Here is a 17,995-nt window from a genome sequence, read left to right on the forward strand (position 1 = left end):
CCTCAATAAGGTGGATAAATTCAGTGACTGGGGTAATGGGGGTAAGTGTGTCAGAGACAGTAAGATTGGCACAGGACAGAGCAGGGTTTAGGCTGTTGTACACAAGGTCACTATGAGTCGCAGGCAACTTGATGGCACATAACAACAACAACTATGCTCTTGCAAACAGACTAACACTTGCAGCTTAAAGCTTGACTCTGTCACTTGCTAGCTGTATGACCCTGGGCTTATACTTACTTAATGCTTCATTAGGGAGCTCCAATGACTTAGTGGTAAGGAGCTACACTGCCAATCCAAAGGCATGTGGTTCAAACCAACAAGCTGCTCCATGGGAGAAGGATGAGTATTCTCCTCTTGTATGATTTACTGCTGCTGAAAACTCACTGGAGGATCAGTTAAGAGTCAGTTCCAACTCAAAGACATATCAAAACAATTCTTCACTGTACTTAAATACAAGCATTTTATCAAAATATGAAAAATACAAAGTGCATCAAATCAAACTCAAAAGTCGTATTTTAAAAAAGAAAATACTCTTGACAGTGCCTACCATGTGAGGCTGAAACATAACAACTGCGTTATTTCTCCTATTTGGTTATGAGATAACCAAATAAAAAACCCCACTGTTCAAGTTGATTCTGACTCATGCTGATCCTGCAAGATAGAGTAGAAGGTCCTAGTGAATTTCCTAGGCTGTAATCTGGGCAAGCAGTCTGCCACATCTTTCTCTCTTATAAAATTAATCTGCAGTCTAGTGGGTTCAAACCTACCAACCATTTTAGATTAACCGCTGTGCCACCAGGGAATCTAGTGGCTGCCATCCAAAAAGACTCACTGTCAAGAGTCCACTTTGACTCACAGTGAGTACAAAACACAGGCGAAATGACCCACCGTTTCCAAGGCTGTAAAATTTTTAGAAGTCAACTGTCACATCTTTCTCCCTCTGAACATGTCGGTGGATTCGAACAACCAATCTTTCAGCAAATAAGCATTTTAACCATTGCACTACCAGGGTTCCTTGTGCCAACCATAGCAACTGGCAACTACTAGATACTTAAACAGTCATTACAAATAGGAACTACATAGGAATAAGGAAAGAATAATAATTGGTGCCTTTGAATTGTGGTACTGGCAAAGAGTTCTGATTATGCCATGAACTGCCAAGAGAACAAACAAGTCTGTCTTGGAGAAAATGCAACCAGATGTTCCTTAGAGGCAAGGATAGTGATAACTTGGTCTCGTTTACTTTGGGTATATTTTCAGGAGGAACGAGAGGCATCAAACTGGGAAAAGTATAAAGTTAGTGATAAAGAGAGGAAGACCCTCAATAAGATAGATTTTCACAGTGAATATCACAATGGCCTTGGACAATTGACAAGGGCAAGGTTCAGATCTGTGTTTCAAAGGGTCACTATGAGTCCCAGTCAATTTGATGACACCAAACAACAGAAATTCTTCCCACAAGTCCCAAGACTATATAAGCTGTACATGATAGCTACCAAAATATTTGGCCAGATATATGCCATAAATCATGTGATAATACCTCAAAATTACTGTTTGTTTTCTATACTCTATAAGCTATGCCCGAAACAAAGTATCTTTATTATACTCTCAGATTATAAACCATTGGTAACTACAATAAAAATAACTACACTTCTTACAGTGAAACAAAGTTTCTACTAGCAATTCTGCCATAATGTGCCTTCAAATCCAAGCCAGGCACAAACAGAAGATTTCTTCCTTTTCTTAACGTATTAACAGAAAAAGTAAAGAATTTAATAGATTCTTTAAGCAAATTATGTTCCACAAAACAAGGTAAGTGCTTACCTGGAAAATATTTTGTACTTCAGATCTACCAATCCAGAATGAATGGGGGCATTCCCTTTCAGACTAGTCTGAGAAAAGACAGCAGTCAAGCATCTTCCAAGAGTCTTTCCATTTACTGTATCCAGCTTTCTTCAACAAAATCCGAAACATGCACTTCGGTAACTGTTGAAAGACAGAAAGCAATCCATACACCCACCATGGCACCAGTGGCATAAAAAGCCACCAAGATATGGAATAGTCAATAGAGAGGTGGATCTGATGCACAGAAAAGTTAACTCCTAAAATATAAAAGGTTTTGGCAATATTAAAAACAAAACAAAACACCAAAGCATGCCTAATACTAATATTTACTCATGACAAATCCTATTAAGCCAGGTAAAAAAAATCACCCTATCATTCATAGAAATCATTTCAGACCATTCAATTACAATGAAATTCTTTATTCTTTTTATAACACAGCACAATTATCACAAAGTTTGTCAGCTAAAATTAATGATAGACCAACACCAAACTCACCGCTATCAACGTGGATTGTGAATCACAGCCTTCAGGACAGAGTAGAACTGCCTCATAGGGTTTCCTAGGTTGACAATCTTTGCAGAGGAAGACTGCTACATCTTTCACCCAAGAAGTTGGTTCAAGGTGCATTGGTTCAAATTCTAATCGTTTTAGCTAGGAGTCAAGCACTTTATCTACCATGTGACCACACTCTTCAATATGACAGGTATCAAAAAAAGTTAGGGTTTAGCGGGAAGAGCTGCACTGTCAACCCAAAGATAAAGGGTTCAAAAGCACCAGCTGCTCTGTGAAAGATGGGCATTCTCCTTCCGTGTGATAAGTCTCTGCATTATGCAGATGTCACAACCATGCATGCTGAAACTGAGGAGGACTTGAAGTGCTTGCTACAGAGGGTCTTCAAGGAGTGCAGTCTTCAGTGTGGATTGAGGCTCAATATCAAGAAGACAAAGATTCTCACCACTGGGCCAACTGGCAGCATCAGGATAGATGGTAAAGAGACTGAGATTGTTCACAGTTTTAGTTTGCTTGGCTCCACAGTCAACACTCTTGGTACTAGCAGCCAGGAAATTAAAAAACGTATTGGATGGGAAAGCCTGCGGTTAGAGACCTTTCTAAAGTACTGAAGTGCAACAATGTCAGTCTGGAGACTAAGGTGTGCCTATTACATGCCATGGTCTTTGCAATCACCTGCTATGCATCAGAGAGCAATGACTAGGGATGGCAGAAGAAGAATTGATGCCTTTGAGCTGTGGTGCCCAGAGTATTCAATATGTCATGGACTGCTAAGAAAACAAACAGATTTGTCCTCGAGAGGGTGAAGCCAGGCTGCTCCTTAGAAGTAAAGATTCTGAAGCTTCATCTGACATACTTTGGACACGTTGCAAGGAGGGACCAGTCCTTGGAGAGGGACATCATTCATGCTTGGGAGGGGGGAGGGACAGCTCAGGAGAGAAAGACCCTCTATGAGATGGACTGATTCAGTGACTGGGGTAATGGGGGTAGGTGTGTCAGAGATAGTGAGACTGGCACTGGATAGGGCAGAGTTTAGGGCTGTTGTACATAGGGTCGCTAAGAGTCGCAGGCAACTTGATAGCAAATAACAACAACAAAGATCTGCTGGAGGGTCAGATATGAGTCAGAACAACAAGTAAAGGTATTTATTTAAGCACCTAAGAACCAAAAACAACTGGAACAGCACATCAGCAGAGAAATGCCAGAAGTCCAGGCTGGGTTTAGAAGGGGTCGTGTGGTACTAGGGGATATTGTAGCTAATGTTAGATGGATCTTAGCTGAAAGCAGGGAATACCAGAGGAATGTATTATCTGTGCTTCATTGATTATGCAAAGGCATTTGACTGTGTGGACCATAACAAACTGTGGCTGACTCTGAGAAGAATGGGAATCCCAGAACACTTGATCGTGCTAATGAGAAACCTACACTTGGACCAAGAGGCAGTCGTCAGAACAAAGCAAGGAAACACTGCATGGTTCAAAATTGGGAAGGGCATACGCCAGGGATGTGTCCTGTCTCCATACCTTTTCAACCTTTTTGCAGAACAGATTATCCGGGAGGCTAGGCTCTATGAGGAGAAGTGTGACATCAGGATTGGTGGAAGATCTATCAACTATCTGCGTTCTGCAGATGATACAACCCTGCTTGCTGAAACTGAGGACTTGAAGTGCTTGCTGCAGAGGGTCAAGGACTGCAGCCTTCAATATGGATTGAGGCTCAATATCAAGAAGACAAAGATTCTTACCACTGGACCAAATGGCAGCATCAGGATGGATGGTAAAGAGATTGAGATTGTTAACAACTTTAGTCTGCTTGGCTCCACAGTCAACACTGGCACCAGTAGCCAGGAAATTAAAAGACGTATTGAGATGGGAAAGTCTGCTGTTAGGGACCTCTCCAGGGTACTAAAGAGCAATGGTGTCACTCTGGAGACTAAGGTGCCTCTGATACAGGCTATGGTCTTTGCAATCACTTGTTATGCATCAGAGAGTTGGACAATGACTAGGGAGGATAGGAGGAGAATTGATGCCTTTAAGCTGTGGTGCTGGAGAAGAGTATTGAATGTACCATGGAATGCTAAGAAAACAAACAGATTCATCCTAGAGAGAGTTAAAGCGGGTGGCTCCTTGGAGGCAAGGATTCTGGGGCTTCGTGTGACATTCTGGCCATGTAGTAAGGAGGGACCAGTCCTTGGAGAGGGATATCATGCTTAGGAGGGTGGAGGGACAGCGCAGGAGGGGAAGACCCTCCATGAGAAGATTCAGTGACTGGGGTAATCGGGATGGGTTTGTCAGAGGCAGTGCGATTGGCACAGGACAGAGAAGGGTTTAGGGCTGTTGTACATGGGGTCGCTATGAGTCGCAAGCGACTCAACAGCACATAACAAGAAGAAGAAATATTTCCATTTGTTATAAATCAGACATCAAATAGACATTGCCCAAGACCTATACCAGAGTTTGAAATAACACTTTAAACACATAAGTCAAAAGCAAATTTCTGATCCACTAAAGACCCATCCCTTCCAATAGCCAGTCATTGCCTAGCTAGGCAAAACAATACAATTTAGTAAGTGGAATCTTTAAATACATAAACTCAGTTCAAATTCTAACAATGTTATTTCTCTACCAAACCCTTTTCACTTCAAATTCTAAGAAAAATTTATGGGTCAGAGAAAAAAGTATTCAATGACAAAGGATGACACAGATAAAAATTTTAAAATCAAGACTGTAAAACTGCACATTAATTTCCTCACCTCATCTATTTCCTCAATTGGTGCCCTGTTTACAAAACGCTCCTAGAGTAAAGTTACCACTGAGCCAGGCCTTTTATATCCGTGAGAAGAAAGAAGTAACTTGCTAAAAATCCATATATACTACCCATGTAAAGCCCATGTTCTTTTCTCAGTTCACTATTACCTCCTAAATCCAAACACCAGAAAGACTATAATTCTCTGGAACAGAAGAAACACAGCTTCACTCTCAAATGTCCTAACTTAGGATCAAAATGGAAAACTGTAAATATACAGGTATAAGTATTTCCGCCTACCTGAACTAAAACAAAACCACCGGGTCTACCTTCCTAAATCTTGTCACTCAGTGACATCCACTTCCTAAACAACATGTCTCTTTAAACTCTATGAGCTTTGATAAACGCTGATAGTTATGAAAGGCTTTAGGCCTTTTGTTTTTAAGAGTGGCTATAAGTCATGCTCTACTGGAGGCAATCAACAACAACATAAACAAAGAATTTTAAAACTAATCAAATTATTCTAACATTCCAAGATTTCCTAATTAATAATAACTAGTATCAGGACTTCATTCTTCCTCTCTTCTATGTCTTTCTCTGAGCTTCTCAAGTACATGATGTTCAGAAGTTAAATTAGCATTCAAAATTAAAATACTAATTTTTCACAATGTAAGCAATACAACTGAAGCAGTCAAAATACCAGTCTATGAGAAATGTTTTAATGTGCAAACCTTAAAAGGAGATCACAGAAGTTACATTTAAAGGTAATAATGAGTGTTCCAAGATTTTTTTTATTAAGTGTTATTACTGTAACTAACATCTAAAAACAAAGTGGAGGCGAGCTCTGGTGGCCTAGTGGCAAGACGCTGCACTACAATCCCAGAGGTGTGCGGTTCAAATCCACCAGATGCTTTGCTAGAAAAGGAGGAACAATCTCCTCCTGTACCAGTCAAATCTGATTTGACGGTACACACACACACACACACACACACACACAATTTTAGTAAGAATAGCTAGGGAGCTAAAGCTAACTGCTAATGCAATACTCTGCTTTTAAAGCATAGCTTAACTCTTAAAACTAAAATGTAAAAGGGGGGGGGAACACCAACCTACTCCTTGACTACTGAACTAATAATTTCCTTCCTCTGCACTGCTGCTGCCATTGTCACCCACTAGTCATTGCAATCCCCTGAACAATCAAATAAAACACTGCCCAATCCTGTACTCTTCCCCATTATCAGTTACGGATCCAAACATTGTAACCCAAAACTTAACAGGGTGTTGTTGTTAAGTGTCATCACCTTATAGACAACTCATAGCAACCCTATGAATGAAACACCTGAACCCTCTTGTGCAACTATCATTACATAACAGGGTATTTGCTTCAAATTTTAAGCAACAGATAGCCCATCCTTTCTTCCTAGTCCGTCTTGGTCTGAAAGTTCCACTGAAATCTGCTCAGCATTGTAACAGGTGGTGGCTGCACATGAGGTTAAGAGGCTAAGACTGAAGCCCAATCTCCTACATGGAAGGCAATAACTCTACCACTGAAGAACAGTAGGTTTCATTTCCCCCTTCTCTTCAAATTCACGTATACTTCAGCAGCAGGCTAGAGAGTAATAGATGACTAGTGTCAAGGCTGAGTCCTTCCTCCTCTCTGCCTTTCTGTGAGTTTCCTGAGCAGTCATTTCACAAAATAAAATAAACATATTTTTTTAGTTTCCAAAACTGGTTAAATGTTCTCAATTTTAACTCTCAAAAACAACAAAAAAAATTACTCAAAGTAGAACCCTCCTTTGATTTTTCTTTGCCTTTTGTGGATCAAATGTGCTTTATTCGAGAATAGCTTCATTCATTATAATGATATTTGCACATCTCTTTACTCATAAGCAGAGACTATTATTTCCATTTGTCATGTTATATCCCCCTGTTTCTAGTTCACAGCTTTCCATTCGGTAAAGGTCTTCATTACTGACTAATCCTGACACGGAATTTAAAACGGCTTACTGCTGACATCACAGAACTCTGTAATCTTTGTGTTTCGTTCAAACAAAAAATACTATACAGGTTAGAGACACCCTACTGGATTGTCAGGTCTTCCTGGTCTGTCTCTCATTTGCCTACAAAGATGAACTTCCTGTTAAGCAACTGTGAACAGCAGAAATTTAACAGAGGGTAACATTCTTGACCAACAGGTTTTTTCCCCCTTTGTCAACTGATTCAACGAAAATATTAACAGCGCAGAAGGAAATCTTGTATTGATACTTACAAGCTATTCTGTTAATACTCAAAATCAGCTTTGTCACAATAAGGGATTCAAAAATCATAACCTCCCAAACAGATCAAATCTAAATCACAATCCTCACTGCCAATATTAACTAATCACTAATCTATTCCTACCAGGATACTGCACTTCTAACAAGGCATAGGTCTAAATTGGTAGTCCATCGTCACTGTAACATTTTCCAAGACAGTATTGATTCTCTATTATTTCATCATTATTTCCCCCAAATATGACTTATTAAATATATCACTAAAAGCAACTGAACTATAAGCCTCTAACTAACATTCCAACAACTCAGGAGAAGAAGAAAAAAAATGAAAATCTGATGCTTTATATATATGGTCCCTGAACTTGGCGGAGTTCAAATAGCAAGCACTTCTTGCTGAGAGACAAAGTCTCTCTGCAAGATACTTTCACAATCCTCTCACATAATCAACAACCTGGAATAGTACTATGTTTGCTTCTTTTTATAGATAATAAAACCATACTAAAGAAGATTAATTTCCCTAATCACACAGCTAACTTGTGACAGAGCTGAGATATAAACTGTAAAGCTCAAGCCTTTTCTGCTAAATCATCTTTTCCAAGGCCACAGAACCCTTAGAATCATTTGGCAAATTCAAATCAATAGCTCCAAAAGGAATTGTTTCCTAAATTAATCACCCACTACAATATAATTTAATATGTATTTATGTATGTATGTAAAAGTCAGCAGATAGGGGAGCTCTGGTGGCCTAGTGGCAAGAAGGTGCAACTACAATCCCAGAGGTGCACAGTTCAAATCCACCAGATGCTCTGCTAGGGAAGGAGGGGCAATCTCCTCCTGTACCGGTCAGATCTGATTTGACGGTACACTCACACAAAAATAATAAAGTAAAAAAAAAAAAAAAAGTCAGCAGATGGTTAAAATGCGTTTGAATATCTTGTCTTGTATGCTATGTACCACTTCTCCCTCACCAATCTTTCTCTACTCATCTCAGCTGCCTCCCTGTCTTAAAATACTCAAGAGTAAAATCTTAAAAGGGTCACCACAGAAAAACAAAACTTAACAACCAAGCACGGTGAGTTTCTAACTCATAGGGACCTTCCCTTCCCTTGGGTTTCTGAGGTGTGACTGACTCTACAGGAAGAGATGGTACATCATTCTAAGTAAAGGCTGGTGGATTCCAACCACTGACAGGTCACAGAACAGATAATACAGCAGGCCATACAGCATTCTGAAAAGAATCCCATCTATACTCAATCCATAATATCTACTGACCACCCATACATTGTGAAGGAGTGAAATGGCTATCAGACTGGACCTCCTGAAGGTAAGCTTAGATATGATCACAGCTTTTATAATATACAGAAAAGTCTTGCAAGTCCCACAAAAAATTATAGGCTCAGAGTCCAGTTATCAGACAATTATGAGGGTTAGGAGTATAAGTTTTCAGATAAAGAAAATGGCTAAAACAGAGCCAGTAGAAAACCATGTCTAAAAACAACAGGAAAATTCAACTCAGTATTTTCTGAACACTTACTATAAGGGACTGTGTAACACTTGTGTGTCACAGGAAGAGTAGTAAGACACAAACACTTCACTCAAGAGTTCATCATTTAATTAGGAAGACAAGCAGGTAACTAGAATAGAAACCCAGTATGTTAAATGCCAAAAGAGAAGTACGGAAGTGCCAGAATAGCATTCATTTAACAATAATCACATAAGCAGTACTTCAGATATACATCAATATGCTATCTGTTGCAAGACAAAAAGACATCAAAAGAAATAGCATCTGATTTGTTTTGAACTTGGAAAGGACTTTATTGGGCAGTGATAAAGAACTGAGCTCTTGCTTAAGGCACTTTGGCCAGGGAGCCAACCAGTTAGATTCCTCTGGTAAATATCAGTAGTAGCCTTCAATAAACAGTCTCAGCCAATGGTGGCAAAAGAACAGGAACAGAACCATGGTCCTAAATACTTCTGGAATATAAGGGAAGAAAGTGGAGAAAGAATATAGCTGTTGCCCCCAGGCCTGATCACTCCTGGAGAAGCCTGATACCATCTAAGCCAGCCAGATTTAAAAAAAAAAAAAAAACAGACCAGACAATGGATCCAGATAAGGGTAAGTCCCTGATCACAAAAGCCCAAACCCAAGTTAATTAACAGCTCCAAATTCCAAGCAAAATATCATCTTCCCTAGTCCTCCCTAAAACCCCTATAAAAAGAGACCATCCTTGACCACCATGCTTGACCTTCTCTGACCACACAATAAAGGCCTGTTCATTTTGGGGGACCAGTTTCTTTCTCTCTCTCCCTCTCAACTCTTTTTTTTTTTTTTATGCAGCAGAAAGTGGAAGGAAAAATCAGAGAGGGTGAAATTAGAATCGTAAGGTTTTAAAATGCTGGTTTTCCTTTGAAGTACAAATAGCACAACAGAAACTCAGATACAGGCACTATTCTGTGTTAATTACATAATAAGTTATTGATTTTCCGGTGCTAATTCTCTTGGTTTTCCAAATACAAACTACAAGAGTAGAGGGTCAAGAGTGCCAACAAACAACTGCATCCTTGGTCAAATCTGAAAGGACATCTAAACTATTCCAAAACCAGTTTGCACAGAATCATTTCTAATGGCTCTCCTATGTGGTACAGAGTAGGACTCAGTTCCGCAGGGCTTTCAAGGCTGTAAACTTTCAGAAGCACATCATCAGGCCTCTCTTCCAAGTCACATCTGGGTAAGTCCAAACTGCTAACTTTTCAGTTGGTCAAGTCCTAATCATCTGCACTACCCAGGGATTTCTACTCCAAAATTAGGGACAAATCACTGAGGCCCATAAACATGTGGGTGATTTTTTTCATTAAAAATATACCATTTACCCACTATCAAGCTGACTCCAAATTATGGCAATTCAAGTAGGGTAACAGAACTGCCCAAAGGTTAAGGTTTTCCAAGCAGCGTCATCTTTCTTTCAGAGTGGCTGGTAGGGTCAAACTACTGACCTTTTAATTAACACCTGTACCACTACATGTCTATTTAACATGCTTTTCATAAACTAACATACTAGTAAAGAGTGGTAGTAAAGAATTTCCTGAGGATTCATTAAATAATTCCACTCATTCAACTTAAAAATACAATGACAGGGGAGAGGAAAAGAAAATGTTCAATAACTTCACTTACAGTTTCTCATACCTCATTGGCCTTGTGATCTGCCTAGTTTCAACAGCTCTAAAGCTAGCATGTATACCACACTTACTAATAAGGTTTACTACATTTTTACCTATGTTCATTCAACAATAGGGTCACTTAGTGATAAAAACAGGAAGGGAAATGATTCATACAAGGCCACTGAGTAAAGAGAATAGCTCAACAACTAACAATAGAGTATAAACAGCACATTAATTGTGTAATGGCAGCTATGAGATGTGAGGTGTGGTTACACCCAGTGAGGGGCAGAATTGAATTCCTAAGCTTTTAACAGCAACTCCTGTTATCTTTTAACAGGAGTTAAGGACTAAGCATCTTCTCTTCAAGCAGCATTTGAGTGTTTCCTAGTGATGACTGTATAGATCAACTCATTTACCTGTTGTTGTTGTTATGTGCCTGCGACTCATAGCGACCCTATGACCCTATTTACCTACTTCAAAAATTAATACATCTGTGGCATATACATACAGGAGGTTCTCCTCATTTAAGTCCTGTGCACCAGATATGGCCTGGTGAATGCTGTATATTCAAAACAGCCTGCTATTTTACTTTCTCATTAATAATAAATCTGATTTAGTATAAATACCAGGACCACAAACCTGATAAAATATTGAGACTAATACAAGGTTATGAATGTTATTTGGTAGTTAAATTAGTCACCATCAACAATTACAAAGCCAGCTATCTCAATCAAAAGTTTATAGTCTTTCTTAAAGCCAGGACAGGGGAGAAGCATTCAAGGGCTCACAAACACCAAGAATAACAGATGGGGTATATTTTGGAGAATTATTGCATTATGTTTATCACTGGCTGTGCAAACCAATTTCCAAAAGTGCAAGGCGGGGGAAAGGTCAAGAGATGAAGATTAAGAAACAAGAGATTCAAAGCTTCCTCCTTTCAGTACTGGAAATCCTTTCGTTCTGGAATTTCAAATGGAAGTTACCTTGTTAACCATTACGTAGTGAACTGGTACAGGCAGCACAATCACAAATATTTGAGAACTGAGGCTGACTCATAAAATGTGGAAATATTTCAGGCTTTGTTGTTCTTTGCCTGTCAAGTCACAAGTAACTCATAGCTGACCCTCCAAGGGGGTTTCAGCAGGTATAAATCACAAAGATTACCCATCTTTGACCCTCGGAGTAACTGGCGGATGTGAACTACCCGCCTTTAACTTGGCAGCAGCACAACTCTACCAGAGCTCTACCACCACTTCACACTTTAGGATTTCAAAATACCATCAAGTTAACTCCTTGCCCTCCTCCTTCAATCATATTATTCTGAACCTAATCTAAAAATATCTTAGTCAGTAATAAAAATGTTGTTCCCAAAGTACAAGCCTGGCCATCCTGTCTACTCCCCTTAACACAGCTGCATAGCCACAGAGACTCTGAGAGATCAGCCATAAGTTCTGGGCTTAAACAGGAATGTCTGCTTCAGCATATCATCGTCAACCACAGAGGCTCATAGAAGATCCCACTTGACTCCTCAGACCTATGTGAGATCAGCAAATCCCAATTTCAGGCCCACTCCTAAAAGCTCACTCTGAGGAACTGTGTTTGGCATTTGGGTCCCCTTTCTGGTAATCACAAAATGGACAGAATTAAGAAAAACTTATCCAGGAGGGGAAACTGGACCAAGCAATTAACATCTCATATTAAACCTGAGGATGGCAACTATACTCCTGCTTAAGTAAATCTTCTATTAATCATTTAAAAACTAAATATTTTAACCTAGTTCTAGAAAATGCTATTAAAATACATTAAATATAAAAAGTCACATGGAATTAGATTTAAAGGCATTATCATTCTTACATTTGATCCTGGGCTTATGCAATCAGCAGTTAAAACACTTTATGCAAGACTAAAAAATAATACACTGTAGAGCTGTTTAAGTCATAATTGATATTCTTTCTCAGGGAATTTCAAAACACATAAAAAACAATTTTAAAATTGGTGATAACTACTAAACCCTTTGTTACATTGTTTTAATGTGACAAGTAAAAATTACAGTGTTTTAATCTGTAAAAGGATGAAATATTTTCAGTACAGAGACAAGTATTGGTACTATCATGCAATATCAAAACTTTTATGAGCAAAGGAAGAAAATAAATTTAAGAGCAGGATTTCTTTTTTTAAATTAAATACTCAAAACCAGTAAACTGGGTTTTACTACAGTTCTTTTGATTTCATAGAAAATAAAGACACTGCAGTTATTTAAGTGAATGGAAATGGAAACAGCTCAAAAGATCCAATTTCAAAGAGGCATCAAGTCCTATTTCTCAATATGAAGTATTCATTTATAAGTGCAAATACAATCTTAAGGCCTGTTCTATGCATGTAAACTCAATTAATTTATTTTGCCAGAATAATCCCCCACAAAAGTAACAGTATCAAAGACTGAATTAAGATAATTTGATAAATTATGTTGAAAAGTAAAAAAGTATTCAAATAATAGAACAAAACCCCAAAAATGTCATATTCTTTTGAAACATACACACACACACACACACACACACACACACACACACATATAACAACAAAACTCCAAACAAACCAAAAAAAACAAACACCAAAACTACTAAAGCTATTTGTTTCTCTAGTTTTCAATGATAGTGTGAAAGTCCAGTCCTGGGAATTATTCAAAGGATAGCAACTATTAAGCTACCTCTGCATTTATGATACTGTACTTTCACTTTATTTGGTTCTTCCATTTTGAAAACATTGATCTCAACTCCCCAGACACCATCATCCACCGAAATCATGTAGTTATCCAACAGACTTTCAGTGTCACCATTTATTATTTATAGCATTAAATGGGGGAAGTGGCTCTGATGTCACCGACCCTACCCAGTGGAATCACTGACTCAATAAACATTTCCACACTGAAGAAAATCTGACTAGGAAAACATTTTGCTGGGTTAAGTAGATTCTTTCATCTTGCCTCCCAACCCTGGGGTAGAAATTGTTACTGTATTAGTACAGATACAAAGAAACTGTCCAGTTTCCACAGGATAAAGCAATGGGCAAATCCATTTGCTAAAAGCCAAGACTTCCTCCCAACTCTCTAGAGCCCAGTTTAATTTCCCCAATGTTCAAATTGGTAGAGAATACCTGCCATGTTTTATTTTTTGCACTAAGTCATCTACCATCCTCCTCACTTTCACGAACCTCTCTCCATCGGTCTCGTTTTTAAAAGCCCCTTCCTGGCTGCAAATCTTAACGCAGAAGGAGGCTGGGGGGTATCCAGGTCAGGCAGTCTGGCTTGGCTGCCAATGGTTTCTAACAGAAAAGTGATCTCTTCCCCAGAGGCCAAGGATGCTCGCTCTCTCTTTCTTCTTTATTCTGTTTTAGAGAACAGAGTACTGAGAGAAATAAGGACGACCCTCTTCAGCTTTGGGAAACGTGGAGTTACAGGTTTTCTCCTCCACCGGGAGATGGAATGCAGAGTACCTGGGGCTTGCCTATGCAAACATCTCTCCCTGCCGAGAAGGAAACCCTTTGTCCGAGCACCCGGACACCACAGGGGCCCGGGAAAGAGGCCGCCTCGCCGTCACAGCCTCCCACCCCCACCCCACCCCGGCAGGGCCTACCCAGGCATCCCCAAGCTCCGGGCTGAAAAGTGGGGCTGAGCCCCTTCCAGGACGCCAAGACTGCAAGGGCCCCGATCATCCCCGCTGTACCCCGCCCGCTATCCCCTCGCTCGGCCAGAGAGGGGCTTGCGAGCGCGGTGCGGGCCTGAGCTACAAAAACAGAAAGGGGGAAAAAATAATCCCGTTCCAGGAAGAGAAAGAGATGCTAGTGAAAGTGGTGTTGGCTCAGGCCAGAGCATAAAAGAGCTGGAGGTGGCCCCGGAGATGGGCCCGGAGGCTGGACGGGAAAGAGGGGGTGAAAAGAGACAGGAGGGTACGGAGTGGGCCGGGCCAGGGCCGGCCGTAGATCACCAGGGATCAGGGGAGCCGCGCCGGGCCCCAGGCCAGGGAAGGCGGGAGGCCCAGGTAGGGGCCAAGGCGGCGTGGAAGGGCCAGGGCCAGGCCAGCGCCGGACGGTGAGGTGGGCAGGCCCGCCCTACGGACGGACGGATGGACGGAAGAACAGACAGTCCAGCGGGCCGCACTCACCATAAGCTCGATGGTCTTGTCCTCAATTACCGAGTCGGGCTCCATGGCGGCCCCGGCGGCCCCGCCTCGCTCTCCCCGCGCAGCAGCGAACGGCTCCCGGCGGTGGAGGCGACGGCGGAGGCGGCGGAGGCGGAGGCGGCTCTCGCACCCACTCTAGCTGCCAGCCCGCCTGGGCCGCCGGCAGCTCCGCCCTCCCCCTCGGCGAACGCAATACGCAGAGCGGGAACTACAGTTCCCAGCAGGCGTCGCGGCTCCCGCAGAGCGTTGTGGGAATGGGAGGTTGACACCAAGTCTCTTTCTCTCCTCCTGGGAACCCGAAGCTAAATTCTGGACTGAAAGCATCACTGGACTGTGAATATGGGCTGTACAAACCTCAAGAATTAAGACATTCCTCAGGGAAAGATCTCGGGAGCGCCACAACTACATGTCCCAGAAAGCCCTGCGCGCAGACTCCTCTTCCGGCAAGTTTGTTCCAACTTCCTGACAGCCCAAAGCGGCTCAGACCCGGGCGGAAACTCTGGGGGTAACTCTTTACAGATCAGAGATCCTTTCGGCCCTGCTGGTTTCCGTACATGCGCAGTCAGTGGCCGCAGAGCCGGCCGCTGCCTTCGGATAGAGTTCCGTTGTGTCTACGAGTAGCAGGGGCAGCTGTTGGAGACAGGTGGATTCTAGAATAGGTTTAGGAACAGAAGGTTGTGAGGCTCAGGTAGGGCAAGGGACCAGTCTGCGAGAGAAATTCATGCAACAGAGGATGCAGCAAGACGGTGGGCATCCTTGGAGTAAGGAGATTCAGTTGGAGAAGAGGGAGGTCGTGGATGAGTGTTGTGGTACCAGAATAGAAAGAAGAAAGCGAAGCAGCGTACATTGACCTTTTTGTTCCAAAAAGAATGTTTAAGCATGCAGGTTCTGTTACTGAACGCAAGGGGTTCTTTCCATAGTCAATTGCCAATAAGACAAAGGGATTGCAGTATCCATAAGCACTTTATTACAGATCTGTGGACAGCAGGTCGGCCTCAAAGACTGCCTCCCTGACTGGGAGAGGTTATCAGGCTTTTATACTAGGGTGACTCGCCAACTTACTTAACAATAAAGTTGTTAGTAAAATCAAAGAATTTTTATATCTGAAAGAAAATCATTCACACCCAGATACTCCCCCTGGCAAACAGGCAGCTTAAGTTACAATTTACATATGATTGGGGAAAACAGCTTCAAAGAGTTAACAGCCAATCTAGGAGATGCATCTCCTGATAAACACTGATTAAAGAAAGGACACTGAGAATTCTAAAGGAATTAGCATTTCAGGCTGGAGAAAACTGATGCGAAATTTCTAACTGTAGGTCCATACTTGATACATACATATATAATTCTGAATTTATCAGTAGCACTCCATCAGTTCTGCTGATCACTATACAGTGGCAGTCAGCTCTGAAAATGACAGTGTGTTGTCAAGAAGTTTAGTTCTTGATAAGAGCAAATGGCATAGCATGCCTTACAGTATACAATGGCGATCAACTCTGAAAATGACAGCGCTTGTTTTCATGAAGCCTAATTCTTGGTAAGGGGAGACAGCTACTAACCAAACGACCTGAAAAGGTACACAGCTGGAGACACCTAGTGAACTCGTCCTCCTATACCATGTGACAGACCAGACCAAGTTCACTAGGTGTCTCCAGATGTGTACTTTTCAGGTCATTTGGTTAGTAGCTGTCTCTCCTTACCAAGAAGCAATAAGAAAGATCATAGAATTAGAAAGTTAATGCCGCTTGCTTTGTTAATTTCAGACACCTTTCCTCTATGACCTTTGGGATCTTTGTTAATAAAATGAGAGCTTAGAATAACTGATCTGTTTCACTTTTCTATGGATTAAAATAAAAACCAGTTGCCATGAAGTGTCTTCAGATTCAAGGCAACCCTATATGTATCAGAGTAGAACTTTGATCAGTGGAGTTTCTCTGGACTGCTTTTCAGAGAGATAGCATCAGGATTTTCTTCTGAAGTGCCTCTGAGTGGACATGAATCACCAACTTTCCATTAGAAACAGAACCCATTAAGAGGAGGAATTCTTAGTTAAAATAACAATGGTTTACTGTTTCTTCAGTGTCAGTCCACCCTCTCCTTTGCCATCTTTCCACCTTTCCAAGTATGATGTCCCTCTCCAAGGAATAGCTTTAATGCAGACACAGTGACTGCTGCAATGGGCTTGAGTGTGTCAAAGATTGTGAGGATGACACAGGCTAGGACAGAGTTCATATATGTAGTTCATAGAATCACTGTGATTCAATGGCACCTAACAACAACAACATTCTTTGTTATAATTGTGTGGGTTGACCAGGCAACACTTTTATGTCATCAAATGTAACCTAAGGTTACTCATGTGCCTGTATTGCATTTGTCTGGAAACTCATTCAGAATATTTCCTAGTCTCAAGGGTTTCCCTTTTCAATCTGGCTGCTTTCCATTCTAGCTCAAACTTCTTTATTGGATGGTGACTTTCTACCAATAGGAAGCAAGTTCTAATGAGGAGGCTCATCACCTTGTTTGTACCACACTTGCTAATGCCACAGTGGCCAAAAAATGTCCTATCCCCAACTCCAGAGAGTACAAAATACTTTTACAAGGGTGTGAATGCAGAGAACCATGGTTTATTGGGGGCCAGCAAAGTAACAACCCAGCAAGACTTCCAAGGTCCCAGGACCTTAAGAACTAGAGTAGGAGTCACTCGATGGAAAAAAAAAACCCACCAAAATTTGTTCATTTATTTAATAAGGTAGCATATGACCAAGAATCATAGAAGAAATCCAAACTGAATTGAAGGCATTGGTGAAAAACAAGGCTCCAGGAATTGGCATAATAGAGATGTTTGACAAATGGACAGTTACATGGCCAACCAACTGAAAGATACATATATTTGTGCCCATTCAAAAGAAAAGTGATCCAACAAAATATAGGTATTATCAAACAACATCATTAATATTGTGCTGTTGTGTTGTTATGTGCCATCAACTTGTTTGTGACTTACAGTGACCCTATGTATTACACACAAAATTTTGCTGACAATAATTCAGAAGTAGTCACATCAACAGGTAACTTCCAGACACTCAAGTCAAATGTGGAATAGAAATACTGAAGGCATGGAGTATGTGGAATGTGTTATATCATTGCTGATGTCAGATAGATCATGGCTGAAGGGAAAGAAAATTAGAAAGATACTTGCCTATATTTTATTGACTATACAAAGGTGGATCATAACAAACTGTGGCTGACTCTGAGAAGAATGGGAATCCCAGAACATTTAATCGTGCT

General features: G+C 41.0%; 1 protein-coding gene across 3 annotated transcripts in view; it reads right to left on the reverse strand.

Annotated features, from left to right (window-relative positions):
• The window catches only part of FBXW11 (F-box and WD repeat domain containing 11), a 146,783-nt gene extending 131,890 nt beyond the window's left edge, over positions 1–14,893 (reverse strand). Inside the window, exon 1 of one of the 3 annotated variants that reach the window (XM_006884346.1) lies at positions 14,693–14,893. In XM_006884346.1, coding sequence (XP_006884408.1) covers positions 14,693–14,737 — 45 coding nt within the window. In that variant the 5' untranslated portion in view covers positions 14,738–14,893. The remainder of the gene's footprint in view (positions 1–14,692) is intronic. The other 2 variants (XM_006884345.1, XM_006884347.1) reach the window with 2 other exon arrangements.
• Between the last annotated feature and the right edge of the window lie 3,102 nt (positions 14,894–17,995).

The sequence above is a fragment of the Elephantulus edwardii genome, unplaced genomic scaffold, assembly GCF_000299155.1.
Source record: "Elephantulus edwardii isolate Elephantulus edwardi_28Jun2011 unplaced genomic scaffold, EleEdw1.0 scaffold00033, whole genome shotgun sequence".
Lineage (NCBI taxonomy): Eukaryota > Metazoa > Chordata > Mammalia > Macroscelidea > Macroscelididae > Elephantulus > Elephantulus edwardii.